The sequence below is a fragment of the Tyto alba genome, unplaced genomic scaffold, assembly GCF_018691265.1.
Source record: "Tyto alba isolate M040663 unplaced genomic scaffold, T.alba_DEE_v4.0 Super-Scaffold_29, whole genome shotgun sequence".
NCBI lineage: Eukaryota > Metazoa > Chordata > Aves > Strigiformes > Tytonidae > Tyto > Tyto alba.
Genome location: NW_024881303.1, coordinates 6,249,326 through 6,261,754, shown reverse-complemented (window position 1 = coordinate 6,261,754; position 12,429 = coordinate 6,249,326). Strand labels below are relative to the sequence as shown.

Sequence of the window (12,429 nt, the reverse complement as noted above, 5' to 3'; positions counted from 1 at the left end):
AGAGGCGAAGTTTTCACATCTGGGGACCTGCTCTGTTTAAAGCTCTCCTAATGGTCCCCTCTGACTGTTTTCCCAGCCAGCTGCCCGCTCATCTGCAGCAGGGAAAGGAGCAGGGCCTCGTGGCTGCTTTGCCTTTCCCGTGCTGGCCCTGCCAGGCTGTGTCAGCGGCTACCTGCCTGTCCTTGGCCTCTCCGGGCTGAAATCGATGGAGAGGCTTCGCTTCCCCACCTGCCTCTTACTTTCAGAAACCCTGGGCCACAGCCCAGCCGAGAGCCAGCAGCTCCCGGAGCCGTGGTGCCTCTCGGCGGGATGCCGGTGCCTCATCCGGGAGCTGCTCCGCCAACCCGACCCGTCACATCTCCAATATCTTTGATCAGGAGTCCTGAAATTTAAAATACTTATTTTAAAAAGTTGTTTTCAAATGGAGAAGGATATTCCCACTGGGGCTGGGAGCCAGGCTGGCCGCCAGCCCTGCTGCGCAGGGCAATATGCAGCAGCACGGACCCGCGCAGGCTGGGGAGCAACGGGGGAGCCCCGGGGGCGCTGGGCAGGAAACAGGGTGGTTTGCTCCATCCTCTGACAAAGCACAAACGCAGGGATTTTCCATCACTCCCCATTACCTCCGGTGATGCCTGAAGGCTGCAGGGAAGGACCAGAAGATGCCAGGAGGGAGATGGGGGCAGGAGGTCCTTTCGCAGCCATTTCTCAGCTTGGCTGGAGCGGACGGTGGTGGGGCTCTGGCACGTTCATCCTCCGGACATGGCCCATGGGGGTGCGCAGGGAACGGAGCGCACCTCCCTCCCCGTCCCCCAGCACAGAGAGCTCCCACCCGCCGCTGCCATCTGGAGCAAATCCCTCAGCCAGGACGGCAGCAGAGGACAAGGAGCGGCAGGAGAAATTATTTTATTTCATCTCCACCGTGAGCATCAGGAATCCATGTGTAAACTGGCTCTGCAGCAACAGCACCTCTAAAGAAGCGTTTCCTGGCCGAGTGAGGAAGGTCTCTGTTAAATAATAGACTTAATGAAAGGCAGCTTAAGAACTGTCTATTTCCAACCGAACAACCCAAATTCCTAATTTCTGCATACGCTCGCTGCCCTGAGACACAGCATGTAATACCTCTATGCATACCGGCATGCAGTCTGAGAGCTGAAATACTATACCCATCAGTTTGTCTGAGGGAGGAAGATTTATCAGATTGAAGATCAGCAAGATTTAAGAACTGGTAGAGGATTTATCACAGTGGGTTTTGCACTCATCTGCTTTATCTACTCAATTGAGATTTACTCAGAGTTGTCACTTTTTGGGCTGTGAGGAGGAAGTATGCAGAGTCCTTTTCTCATCCAGTGAGACATCTGAGCCTATGCCTAAACTTTCCCAAGAGAAAGGTCTCATTGAAGCCAGTACAAGTATTCATATGCTTAAATGTAGGCATGTGTTTTAAATATCTTGTGAAATTGAGGTTTGTGTGCAGTAATCCAAAATACTTTCACATTTCTAAGCTTGTCCCCAGCCCTGCTCCTTTCAGAGCTTCTTTCAAGTTGCTCAAAACCTTTGCACAGTAAAATTCTCCATTTAGTGTGGATACTGTGTCAGTTTTACTAGCAGCAGCAGCCCAAACAAGTCATATACTCCCAAGGACAAAGTCACGGAAAAACAGCATTTGATCAGGTACTTGGGCCATGTCAGAAATGTATGCATTACCTTTACTCTTATTTATCCCTTGCTGTAAGAGTTCAGCTTTGCACCTCTTAAACTATCCAATTTCTGAGCACTGTTTTCTTCAGATGTTTCATTTGCCATGCAAAAGTTAAGTATCATGGCTAAAAATTCCCATTACATCAAACACCTCTGGAAAAAAAAAACCACCCCCAAAACAACCTTTCCCCTAACAAAGATACCTGGCAAGATACTGAAATAGCTGTAAAAATAACAGGTGAAGTGTAACAGCTGTCCTGCATCCATCTAATTTTGCGGGGAGGTTTTTGGTGGCAGCCACCAGCAGATGCCCACAGCGCAGGAAAAAAAAAAAAAATATCTGTGACAACTGTCTCACATTTGCTGAAAACTATCTGAATTTCCAGCTAATTACCTCACGTGAGAACTGGCCTCCTAAGCCATCTCACAGCTTATGAAACGCCCGTGCAGACAGGAACCGGGAAGAAACATTTTAACGCCAGTAAAGGCTTTGCAAGAGGACTGTGCTTCCCTGCCACGCAGCGCCCTGCCTTGAAACCCAGATCAGTTTTTCTCTGCTTCTGTTTAAGAGCAACGTTCCCAGGCTGCATTTCCAAGAGGTTTTTGGTTTTACAGCTGTCATGACAGTAATTCTGTCAGCTTTGCGATGTTCCCTCATATCCTGTTCGAACTGGCTTATCTCTGTTCAGAAGTGATGTTCCTACACGGCTTTCTTCAGGAACAGATGTTCCAGCTGATCCCGCATCGCAGCACTCAACGTATTACACGGCCCCATTTTGAAACAATTAGCCTGTCACCGTTGAAAGAAACCTAATGGTTGGCTACTTGTTCACTTTTGAAACAAACAAAAAAAAGAAAGAAATTAGGAGTAACCTCTGATTTATACTTTCTCCAACTGTGCTAAGATGCTCTCAAAATTTACAGTTCGTCAAAATGACAGCATATCCTGGTTCAGCTGCTGGTCCCAAAATTTGTTATCTGGAGAAACAAACCTCTGGGCAAAGCTACTGGCAAAAAGCTTTCCCAGCCCCACTAGTGACAAAAAAAAAAAAAAAAAAAAAATTAATAAGAATCTTTATTTACACAAATTAAAAGCTAATGAATTAGCGAGCAGTGTTTAGAGCCGTAGTGTCCGTAGCTTTTGGATCACAGTCTGCTGTCCACACATGAAATTTATTGCGGAATACAAGGCAGTCTAATTACTAAGTCTTTAACGGAAGATGCTCTGGAGAAGATTGCAAACACCCAACTGAGGGCCATGTACCCCTGGTTGTGACTCCAGCTGGCTGACCCAGTAAATCACAAGAGGCAGTGAATGGCCGTAGTGCCATAAAAATCAATGGAGCTACATGCAGATTTGTATCAGCTGAGAATTGGATCCCCTACATTAAGAGGCAACAATATGCACGAGAAAGGAACTTGCAGGCTGCTGTAACAGTATTATCTCCCTTTGATCTCATGGAGATTCCTCCTCCTGCCTAGTGTCACTCGGAGAAATCGATCTGGTGGTCACGCAGATTCAGACCAAAACGAGTGAGCACCCAGCACGGAGCCCGTCTGCTGCCAACGCACATCCCCTACTTGTCCTTCTCTGCTCTGCTCCTTCCTCGGTATGGTTTGTAACACTCCTTCTTGTCGTCTGCCTTTGTCCCTGCTCCTCCCTCTCTCTTCGGGGTGCACGCACGCAGCGGTGTGGGCGGCTGAGCAAAGCCCAAGCTGGCAGCCCCGTGGCTGACGTTTCCTGGCCGGCACAGGGTGCAGTAACAAGGAAGACGGCAACAACTGAGTTTCCAGCATGGAGCAGCTGCCAGGCCACGTGTCCCTGCTGATACGCAGCCTGGCAAGGACAGGGCCAGTCTGCCAGGACCAGGCTGAGCAGGACCAGCATCTCCAGGAGCAGGCTGAGAGCCCAGGCAGGAACAGCATCTCCGGTAACAGCTCAATAGCGGCAGATGGAGATAGGAGACGAGCTGAGGGTCAGGAGAGGGCTTGCAACAGCCATGAGCCTCAATTAACTGAAAACAGCAGAGGCTGCCTGAAATAAAGCTCCTTCTCATATCAGCCAACACTCAAGGCAACTGCGTTTTTGACCATCAAAGCAAAACCCAACAGCTTTGCTCTCTGCAATTGCTCACAGACCTTAGCGGGGAAGCAATCCTGCCATTCAACATTTTAACGAGAGAAAAGCTTTCTCAGGCTCCTGGAAAGACCACGCAGCACAGATGTGCCAGAGACATTCCCAGGTATTATACATGCATATCAGATGCAGAACTCTTTTCATAAGTACATTTTACTCTCAAGCAGACAGCCCTTAAAATAGGAGTAGCTGAACTGAAGGGTAGAACAGTGAAATGCTCGTGGCGACCCATCCAGGTCACTGATAACTCCAAATACATATTCAGCAGCCAACACTCCCCAAATAAAGGTTGGAAGATGAGGCCTGCTCACTTGGAGGTTCTTGAGTCAACAGTGCTATTGGAAAATGACCCTTGGGGTGGGTTAATCTCTATCATCCCTGATCCCTGCCATCCAGGGATGCTGAAGGGAAAGAGCTGCCTTACCCCAAAGGGGATGTCTCCAAGAGAAGAGAACACTTGCATCCTAGAAGGCCTGCTCCAAAAACCATTAGGAGGTGCAGAGGGCTAGCAGGCTTGTGAACATCTTTATTGCCCAGCAAACTGAATCCCACCCTCAGCAGACACAATGGCAACAGGACCTATGGCTAGACTTACCTTTTGCACACACAGAAACAGTTGTTTTGTAATGAAAGGCTAAGCATGGACCCAGCAGTTATTTCCCCTGAAATATTCCTACAAGGTTCATCACTGATTAAAGTGATTTTTGCTCCCCACCACCCCCCGAGACTGGCCTTTCTGCCTCTGGGTTCTTGCACATACCTGGGAGGGCAGCACTCAGGGACTGAATTACCAGGGTTATAATTCTTGGCTGTGTACTTTTAACTACAGTGAGGCATTGGCAGAGCTCAGCACACTAATTCACCTCCATGTAAACATGATTATTTTAAATGAACTCCAGATGAGGTTTAACTGTAAAAACATCTCCAGTTTTTGAAGCATTTTTAAGTGTTCAGCTCAGAGTTGTTTTTGTTACGGCAAGAACTTACCCTTTTTTTCAGTTTACAAAGAATATTTTCAGAATTAATGATGTCCCAACAACCCCCCAGCTATAACACGATGCTCGAACGAAAGTCGCCAGTCTGAAAATCAAGCTGCACCGGGATTTCACGGTTAGGATTTTCCCTTTCTTAGCCGGCCGTTCCCTTCCTTATAAGAAGGAATGCTTTCTGGTTTCAAAGCCAAGTTGAAGAAGAGAAGTGAAAACAGTAAGAGGTATTCACTTGGCTGCATTTTTTTTCAGTGTTTCTGGCATGGGGTTCCCATTATAGCTTTCAAGGAGAAGTGGCAGAAGAACATTGTGTATACATTGTAATGGTTGTACTTTCTCTGAACAGACATGCTTCCAGGAGGCGGCAGATTAAAGAACTGGTGTTACTTCAGACAGAGAAAAATAATATCTTGCCAGTTGTGTTTATTTGTAGGGACCCATGATTTACGCTTTGCCATTTGTAGAGGGGTTGAGAGGAATGGATCACATGGGCTCTGTTTAGATAATCCCTGAGGAAATTCAGACTACATTAGGCGAGGAGAGATAGGGTTTGTTCTTGTAGATGAGAGAGGCTGGGAAATAGCAGGGAGATGCGAGATTTCCTCAAGATCCTGGAATGAAGTTCAAGGCTTCGATTTTCTGAAAAGATTGAGTGTGTGCTGTGAGAATGAAGCAATTAAGATAACAACGAAAATAGTCCAGGTAGGCAGGGATGAACAGTCCTTTGCTGTTATTTACTGGCCCAGTGCAGAGGAAAAAAAGAGAAGAGTTCCTCCCTAAAGGATCTTTGCCTGCCAAACAGTACAAAAAGACGATGCAAAACTGTTGCTACAAGCACAAAAAAGGGATCTGTCACCCTCTGACTCACACTCCTGCTCTTTGTTTTCCAAAAGGATGCTTCTTCATGGTGTGGTCCCCATCTCATCCCTCTGCACTCTCCTGGTTTTAGCAGGTCTTACAGAAACCAGCCACTATTGTCCCTATAAAGGACTATAAGAACCTAAACCAAACCACTGGCATTCCCTGCCCTGAAAAACATCCTTATCAAAATTAGAGGAGGCAAAAATGCGACTGCTTTTAAAAAGAAAATGGTTATTGCAAAGATGGCTTTAGCTGATTAATCTGGGGAAACACAACAAAGCAAAACAGAATCAGCTGTTCAAATTCTGGCCTTGAAAGAGGCAACAGCACAGCAGCCCAAGCACAGAACGGGAAATCCTCCTGAGTCTTGAGGTGCAAAGCTGATGGGCCAGAGGGATCCCTTACTCTGCAGCATCTGGCACTGTACTGCCTAGAAAGCTGCATTAAATAATCAGCATTAACAGACCTAAGTGCTATTTAAGCAGATGCTGGGTTTCACAGCAAGTACCACGTTTGATCTGTGGCTCGGTGCCCGCTGCTTTGCCATAGGTGCTGATTAAGGAACGCAGCAGGGAAGGAGCTATGACTCTGCAGCACGGAAGGGAAAATGGTATTTATGTGACAGATGCAGGATGCTGAATGCCCTTCTCCAAGGGCACATCACGAAGGAAGAGCACAATTTCCAAGACTGTCAGAATAAAAAGAAGGGGGGGGGGGGCGGAAAATGACAGGATGCCACTCACCCAGCAAAATCCCCTGTCACTGCAAGAAGTGTCTCTGAGAACCTATTAAAAATAAGCTCCAAGTCATCGTTTCAGTGGCAAAATTTTTACCTGGTGATCAAACAGTCGGCTATCCAGGGGTGATAACAGGCTGCACGGTGAGTACAACTCTACGTATGTTAAGGAACAGGCACCAACCGTGGGAGAGTTTTTCAGCTGACAGTAAGAAATCGGTGTGCTGGGACAGCAGAGCGGGGAACGACCCCACCGATAAAACCGCAGCATGTCGCTGCGCAGGGTGCTCTGCCTGCTGCCAGTTCAAGGCAAAAAGAAATGTGAGCAACCCTAAATTGCAGGACTGGGTGCTCCCGTCAGGAAAAGACAGTCGAGAGAGGGCCTGAAGAGTCAGAGCCGCTGCCTGGGGCAGGCAGGATGAAGATGGGCAGTGCTGGGAGTGCCCAGCCTTCCTCTCAAACCTTCCTCCCAGTTGCTGCCCCAGCTTCCAGCTCAGCAGCCAAGCAGACAGCAGTAGCAGGATTGAGGCTTTCCAGTTGGTTGTAGTTTTCGGAGTTTCAGTACAGTTTTCTTTGCTCAGCATCTACTCGACTCTTCAAGATGACTGACCTTTGCATCTCTCTTTTTCCCCAACTATTTTTCTGAGAACTGCTCTAGACCTGCCATGGCAGCTACAAGGGCAAGAACCCCGCTGGTTTTTAGTTCAAGCCATTGCAGGGGCTTCACGTACCTCTTCAAGGTACTCAACAGCTTCGGTGCTGGACACATCAGCCTGGAACCTACAGGCCTTTGGGATGAAGGCCGATCAGAACGATGATGCTTCTCTGCCCCAAGTAAGCTCTACAGAGGGGTGATAAAGCACCTCTTCCCAAAACGGCCCTTTCTTGGACTGGAAATACCGGGGAATGACCTCCTCCATGAACAAGGCACCACACAGGCTTCTGATTCCACTTCTGATTTGACTTTTCTCTTACCTTCTCATTTCTAACCTAAATATGAAGCAATGTATAAGGAAGAAAAATAACCCCTAAGGTGTAAGAGTCTACTTTCTGCGCTCACCTCTTGAGGGAGAGAAGGAGAGCAAAAGGCAAAAGCAGGTTCCACCTTCTACCCAAAATATAATAACAGCTCTAGACGTGGACACAGGATTGTGGGTCTGTATTACTGCCATCACAGGAGCAGGGCCCAGGGCATCATTATGGCCTCTGCTCAGCTGGCCACATCACCACAGTGAGATTTGGCCTTTTTCTTTTTTTTTTGAGATTTTTGGAAAAAGCTTCTGTTGCAGTTCCCTCACCTGGCTTAACGATGCCACAACATCAGGATGTGGATAAATGACCTGGCCACATTTGCAGAATCAAAGAGGCAAAATCACATCCAAGTCCTGGATGGTTGGAGGAGGCATTAACACACAATCGTAGTAATGAAAATTTTGGAGACAACTTATGAAACACATGTATCTAAATCAGGAGCGCAGTAGCAGAAGGGGAGGAAAAAAAAAAAAAAAAAAAAAAAGAGAGCTCCATAGGAACACGCCTGCCAACCAGAACAGATACCACAATGCTTATACAATAGTTTTCAGTCCCACATACAAAACTCTGTTGGACACCCATAGAAAGGATGAACTTCTCATGTCGTATCGATTCCACAGGATGCAATCCTCTTGCCTGTGTCTTAAACTCTTGTGTCGAGTGTTAACAGCGAGCTCTTAAACAGCCGCAGGGTTCCAGCTCTTAAATGGCTACGCTGCAGACCAGGATCCAGCAAAATTTTGCACATGTGTAATTTTAAACATCTGAGTACTTAATTCACAGGGAGGAGGTTGGCACATACATCTTCACCATTCAGCTCAGAAATGTTACCCTGTAGCAATTTTTAAAGCACCTTGGAAGGTTAGCACATGTTTTTAACAGCTAATTTTGACAACTTCCATCTCTGAGCTAGGAAGGTGAACAGAAATAACACTCTCTCTATCCAATTTCCCATAATTCAGATAAGATTAAGTGTGCACATTAAATTTTCTGCTTCCTACACTGAAAACCAAGATAACCCAGCTGAACAGGGTGACACTGGCATCAGACAAACTACCTACCAGCTTGCGGCTGGGGGCCCGTCCCAAAAGCCGGTGCTGGGCCGGGAGCGGGGCTCTCCGCCTGTGCCAGGAGTTACACGACGTCCCTGTAGATCCCCCCCCTCTCTTTATTGCTGCCACCCTCACCATACAGCATCTCTCTTTTTCATTGAGGGAGGGGGAAGAGGAGGAGAAAAAAAAAACCACCTGGATTTTGAGCACCTCACTTCCAAACTGCCAGGTTTTACTTATCCAAGTAGGAGAAAGATGCCCTGCAAATGTAAACGCTTCTGACATTTCAGTTTTGCACCTTCCTATTCTGGACGTCCAATCCATGAACATACACCATCGTTCTAGTGCTTTCCTAATGCAAGACATGAGCAAGCTTCACCAGGAATTCAGTCAAACCGAAAAATAAAACCAGGGGTTTGGTTTCCACACTACAATCCTGAAATCCAGTAACACTCCTCTACTCCTCCCCCTGCGGCCCCCCCACTTCTCTGCTGTTGAGAATTAACTGAAAACTATAGCTGTGCAGAGGTGTTTTTTTAATACTTTTCCTGGATGGAATTCCATTTGATGCTGTTAAGCTTTGATGACATACCCCAATGACTTGCTTGGAAGAAATCCATTTAGCAAGCCTGCAAATCACGCTGTTTCAGTTCTGTGAGTGCCCATGAGAAATGTGCATTTTCAATCATAAAAGCTGTAGAAACAAAATGGAACTTGGAGACGCAGATAGACAAATTCCTTATCACGGCTTGGCTGTGTTCACAGAACATGTGCTTACCATTTCAAAGTCCGGAAAACTATTTACAGGAATCTGAAATACAAGACTGAATCCAAAAGTAAGAAATAGATAAATTTCTAGAAACTTTTTTTTTTAATTTATTTCAAAAGAAAAATGGAGACTCTGATTAAAACCAAAGCAAATAAAGCTAAAGATTGCGGCGGGGGGTGAGGTCTTTCTATGAACATAAATACTTGTAATACAATCTAGGCCTGGGGTGTCAGATTTACAGAGGTCCCCTCATGTTTCTGGGGTGCGATATTTCATTTTGGGGAAGGAAAAGCCAACAGTTTGCACTTTCTTCACCTCTCCAAAATTCTCTTTGAATGGAAACAGGAAGTTGTAGTGGGGATGAACAATTTGCACATCCCAGTGCCACAGTGTAATCCCCACCAGCAGCAGATCTTCGAAGCACAGTCTCAGGCACCCACAAGCTTCCAAAAAGATCAATAACCCACGATGAGTTGAGAGAGAACGTAACTACAGGGAATCTTCAAAACTGATTGAAAAGGGTCTTCACTGGGCATTTTCTGATATATTTTCCTAAAAACACAGCTCATTTCTATAGGATTCAGTCAATGACCACGACAACACCTTTGATTTAAATGCATTTGTTCCCAAGAAGAGAAAAAGAATTAGAGCAAACTCTGAGATGCTCAGCACTGCAGACAGTAAAACCCAGCACAGTTGTTCTCCTGGTATGATGAGATGACCTCCTCTCCCACCAGCCAGGGCCATCTCATCCCTTCCCCTGCTCTCCCTTTGCCCATGTACCCATCTGCTGCCTCCTGCCTCACCCTCAGCTTCTCAGATCTCTGCCTGCCCTAAATTTGATTGCTGTAACAAAGGTTTAGCAAAGCGCAGTCCTGATCCAGGCTTACAGCTCTGGGCACAAGAACAGTGCAGCTCATTTGCTTTTGACACTGCAACAAAGGGGACCTAAATTATATATTAGCATCCTAAAAAAGCCTAGCAGATTGACAGAGTGCTCGGAACATAGTTTCGTGAAGGTTTTCTCTTGCAGGAAAGCTGGTTTAAGAAGCTCTTGCCCTCCCCACTGCATTTCATTACCCTCTCAGCTGTTCTAGTGCAGCCACTTGACGCCCCGCTGTAGCAACCTGCTGCAGGGTGAAAGAGCATCTCCACCATCCCCCAAAAACCTGATGGTTTTTTAAGCATCGACCACGTCAGTAGTCTGATGTATAATCCTACAGTTCCACAGACAGCAACAGTCAGCACGACCTTGCAGATTTTCTCCTCTGCTCCTGGTGGCTTGTCACAGTGTAGGGAGGTCTAGAAGCTGCTTTACTGCTGGAGACAATGTTCGTGGCATCATATGCTGGAAACCAGCTCTCCGTAATGCTGTCTCATTTGTACCTTTTTTTTTTGAAGTGATGTTGCAGTTTGCATTGAGCCTGCCATCCTTTTACCCCTCACCCAGACCTGGTATTTAGATGTCTGTCCAGACAGACAAGGAATCAACTCTATACCATTCTAAAGAGACACCCTTTAAAGTTGAACCCCCTGGATATTACTGGCCTTGAGCGGTTGAAGCTCTCTTTTTCCATTTACCCTTGCAGATTCTGCAGAAAATCAACTCAACTAATGAGATCAAAATAAAACCAAGAGGAACTTCTAATCCTCCTCTATTACGGAGAGATGAAATCAGTGCAGGCTCCATAAAATAAGAGTAATGGGAACTTGTTCATGTTATGAGTATCTGCAACAACAAAGGGCCTCTCATTAAGTGATACAGTGAAGCTGTGCAGAAGTTATACGCTCCGGTGTCACAACAAAGTATAAGTCATCCAAAAGGGTGTATTTTTTCCTAGCTTTTGAGAGATGCCCTCACGCTCCATGTCTTTGGAAGTGCCACAGTATCTTCTCTTTTCCACAGATATCCCATGAAAAGCTGAGACTGGATGAGGAACAGAGCAAAAGCTGTGTTTGCCCTGCTTGGCAAAGAGCTCCTTTCCTAGTTTTCCTACTGGAACATGTCTGAATTCCCTTTTTATTTCACTTGGATGCTGCTTGGGGCAGATGATCCTACCTTCCTCGCCAGCCACTGCTGGACCGATCACATTGTCCTGAATGAAGCAATAAAAAAACTGATAAATAAATATTTAAATAGCCCTTATTGACAAACTTCACACAATTCTGAAAGAATTGCATTTTATTTGCTTAAAAAATATCTGACATACGCAAACAGGATCATTGCTTAAATTTATAATCATAACAAAATTATTAAAAAACCAGTAGAAAATAGACAGTACTGAAAGACTGGTATTTTGATTAAACACCCAGACTATCACACTAGACAGACAAATGTACCAATGGCAAAATCTTCAGACAGCGACTGTCATAAAAAGCCATAAGCTTTAAAACGTATCTGTTCCTGAAGAATCTGAATCACCATGTATACTACCCATACTCCACGTTTGGTTATCTATGTTCATGGAAGACAGCTTCACTGACACCTTTGCTGCAGAAACACTTGAATTTAAACGTGGGGCAGCATCCTCTCCTAAAAAAAAAAAAATTAAAAAAGCAGAACAAAACACATTATTTGCTGTCTATGACAAACAACTAAACTATACTGAAGTCATCTCCATATTGCATCACTCCCATGGAAATATAAAGACACATACACAATTACTGTCCAGTTTTGAGGCATTTCAGAATGTTGTTGCAGCCATGAGAGTTCTCTTTATCAGGTAACAAAGAGACAAATTTCTGTGCATATATAGACTGGGTTGTATTTACATACAGATACACCACACATACACACATGCACACGTGTACATATATAATCTCCAGTAGGCCCAGAATAATTGCAAATATTTATACTAGTGTTTTCCACAGAAATTAAGTGAGATCTGCAGATGCCAACAGTGTTTCTAAATTCCCTCTATATATGTATGCCTGTTTGCATCAAACCCTTAGAAAACATTCGGTAGTTCAAGACTACCTATCTATATATAATCATAAAAAGCAAAGCAACACAAGTTGAAGCCATTGGCTACAAGTTCTACATAGGAAAATACCCTATCATTGCCTAGGGTGCCCAAAACACAAGTTAGGGAAGAGGTAAAACAACTTCTATCTCCAACCCATTTCCCCGACTCACTAATGGTCCTCCTTGCTAC

General features: G+C 45.5%; 1 protein-coding gene across 4 annotated transcripts in view; it reads right to left on the bottom strand.

Moving 5' to 3' along the window:
• Nucleotides 1-11,457: 11,457 nt before the first annotated feature.
• KIAA0586 (KIAA0586 ortholog) overlaps nucleotides 11,458-12,429 on the bottom strand; it is a 72,943-nt gene continuing 71,971 nt past the window's right edge. For 3 of the 4 annotated variants that reach the window (XM_033009755.2, XM_033009757.2, XM_033009758.2), the window contains one exon: nucleotides 11,458-11,807. In XM_033009755.2, the coding sequence (XP_032865646.2) occupies nucleotides 11,662-11,807 (146 nt within the window). In that variant the 3' untranslated portion in view covers nucleotides 11,458-11,661. The remainder of the gene's footprint in view (nucleotides 11,808-12,429) is intronic. The other variant, XM_033009756.2, reaches the window with a different exon arrangement.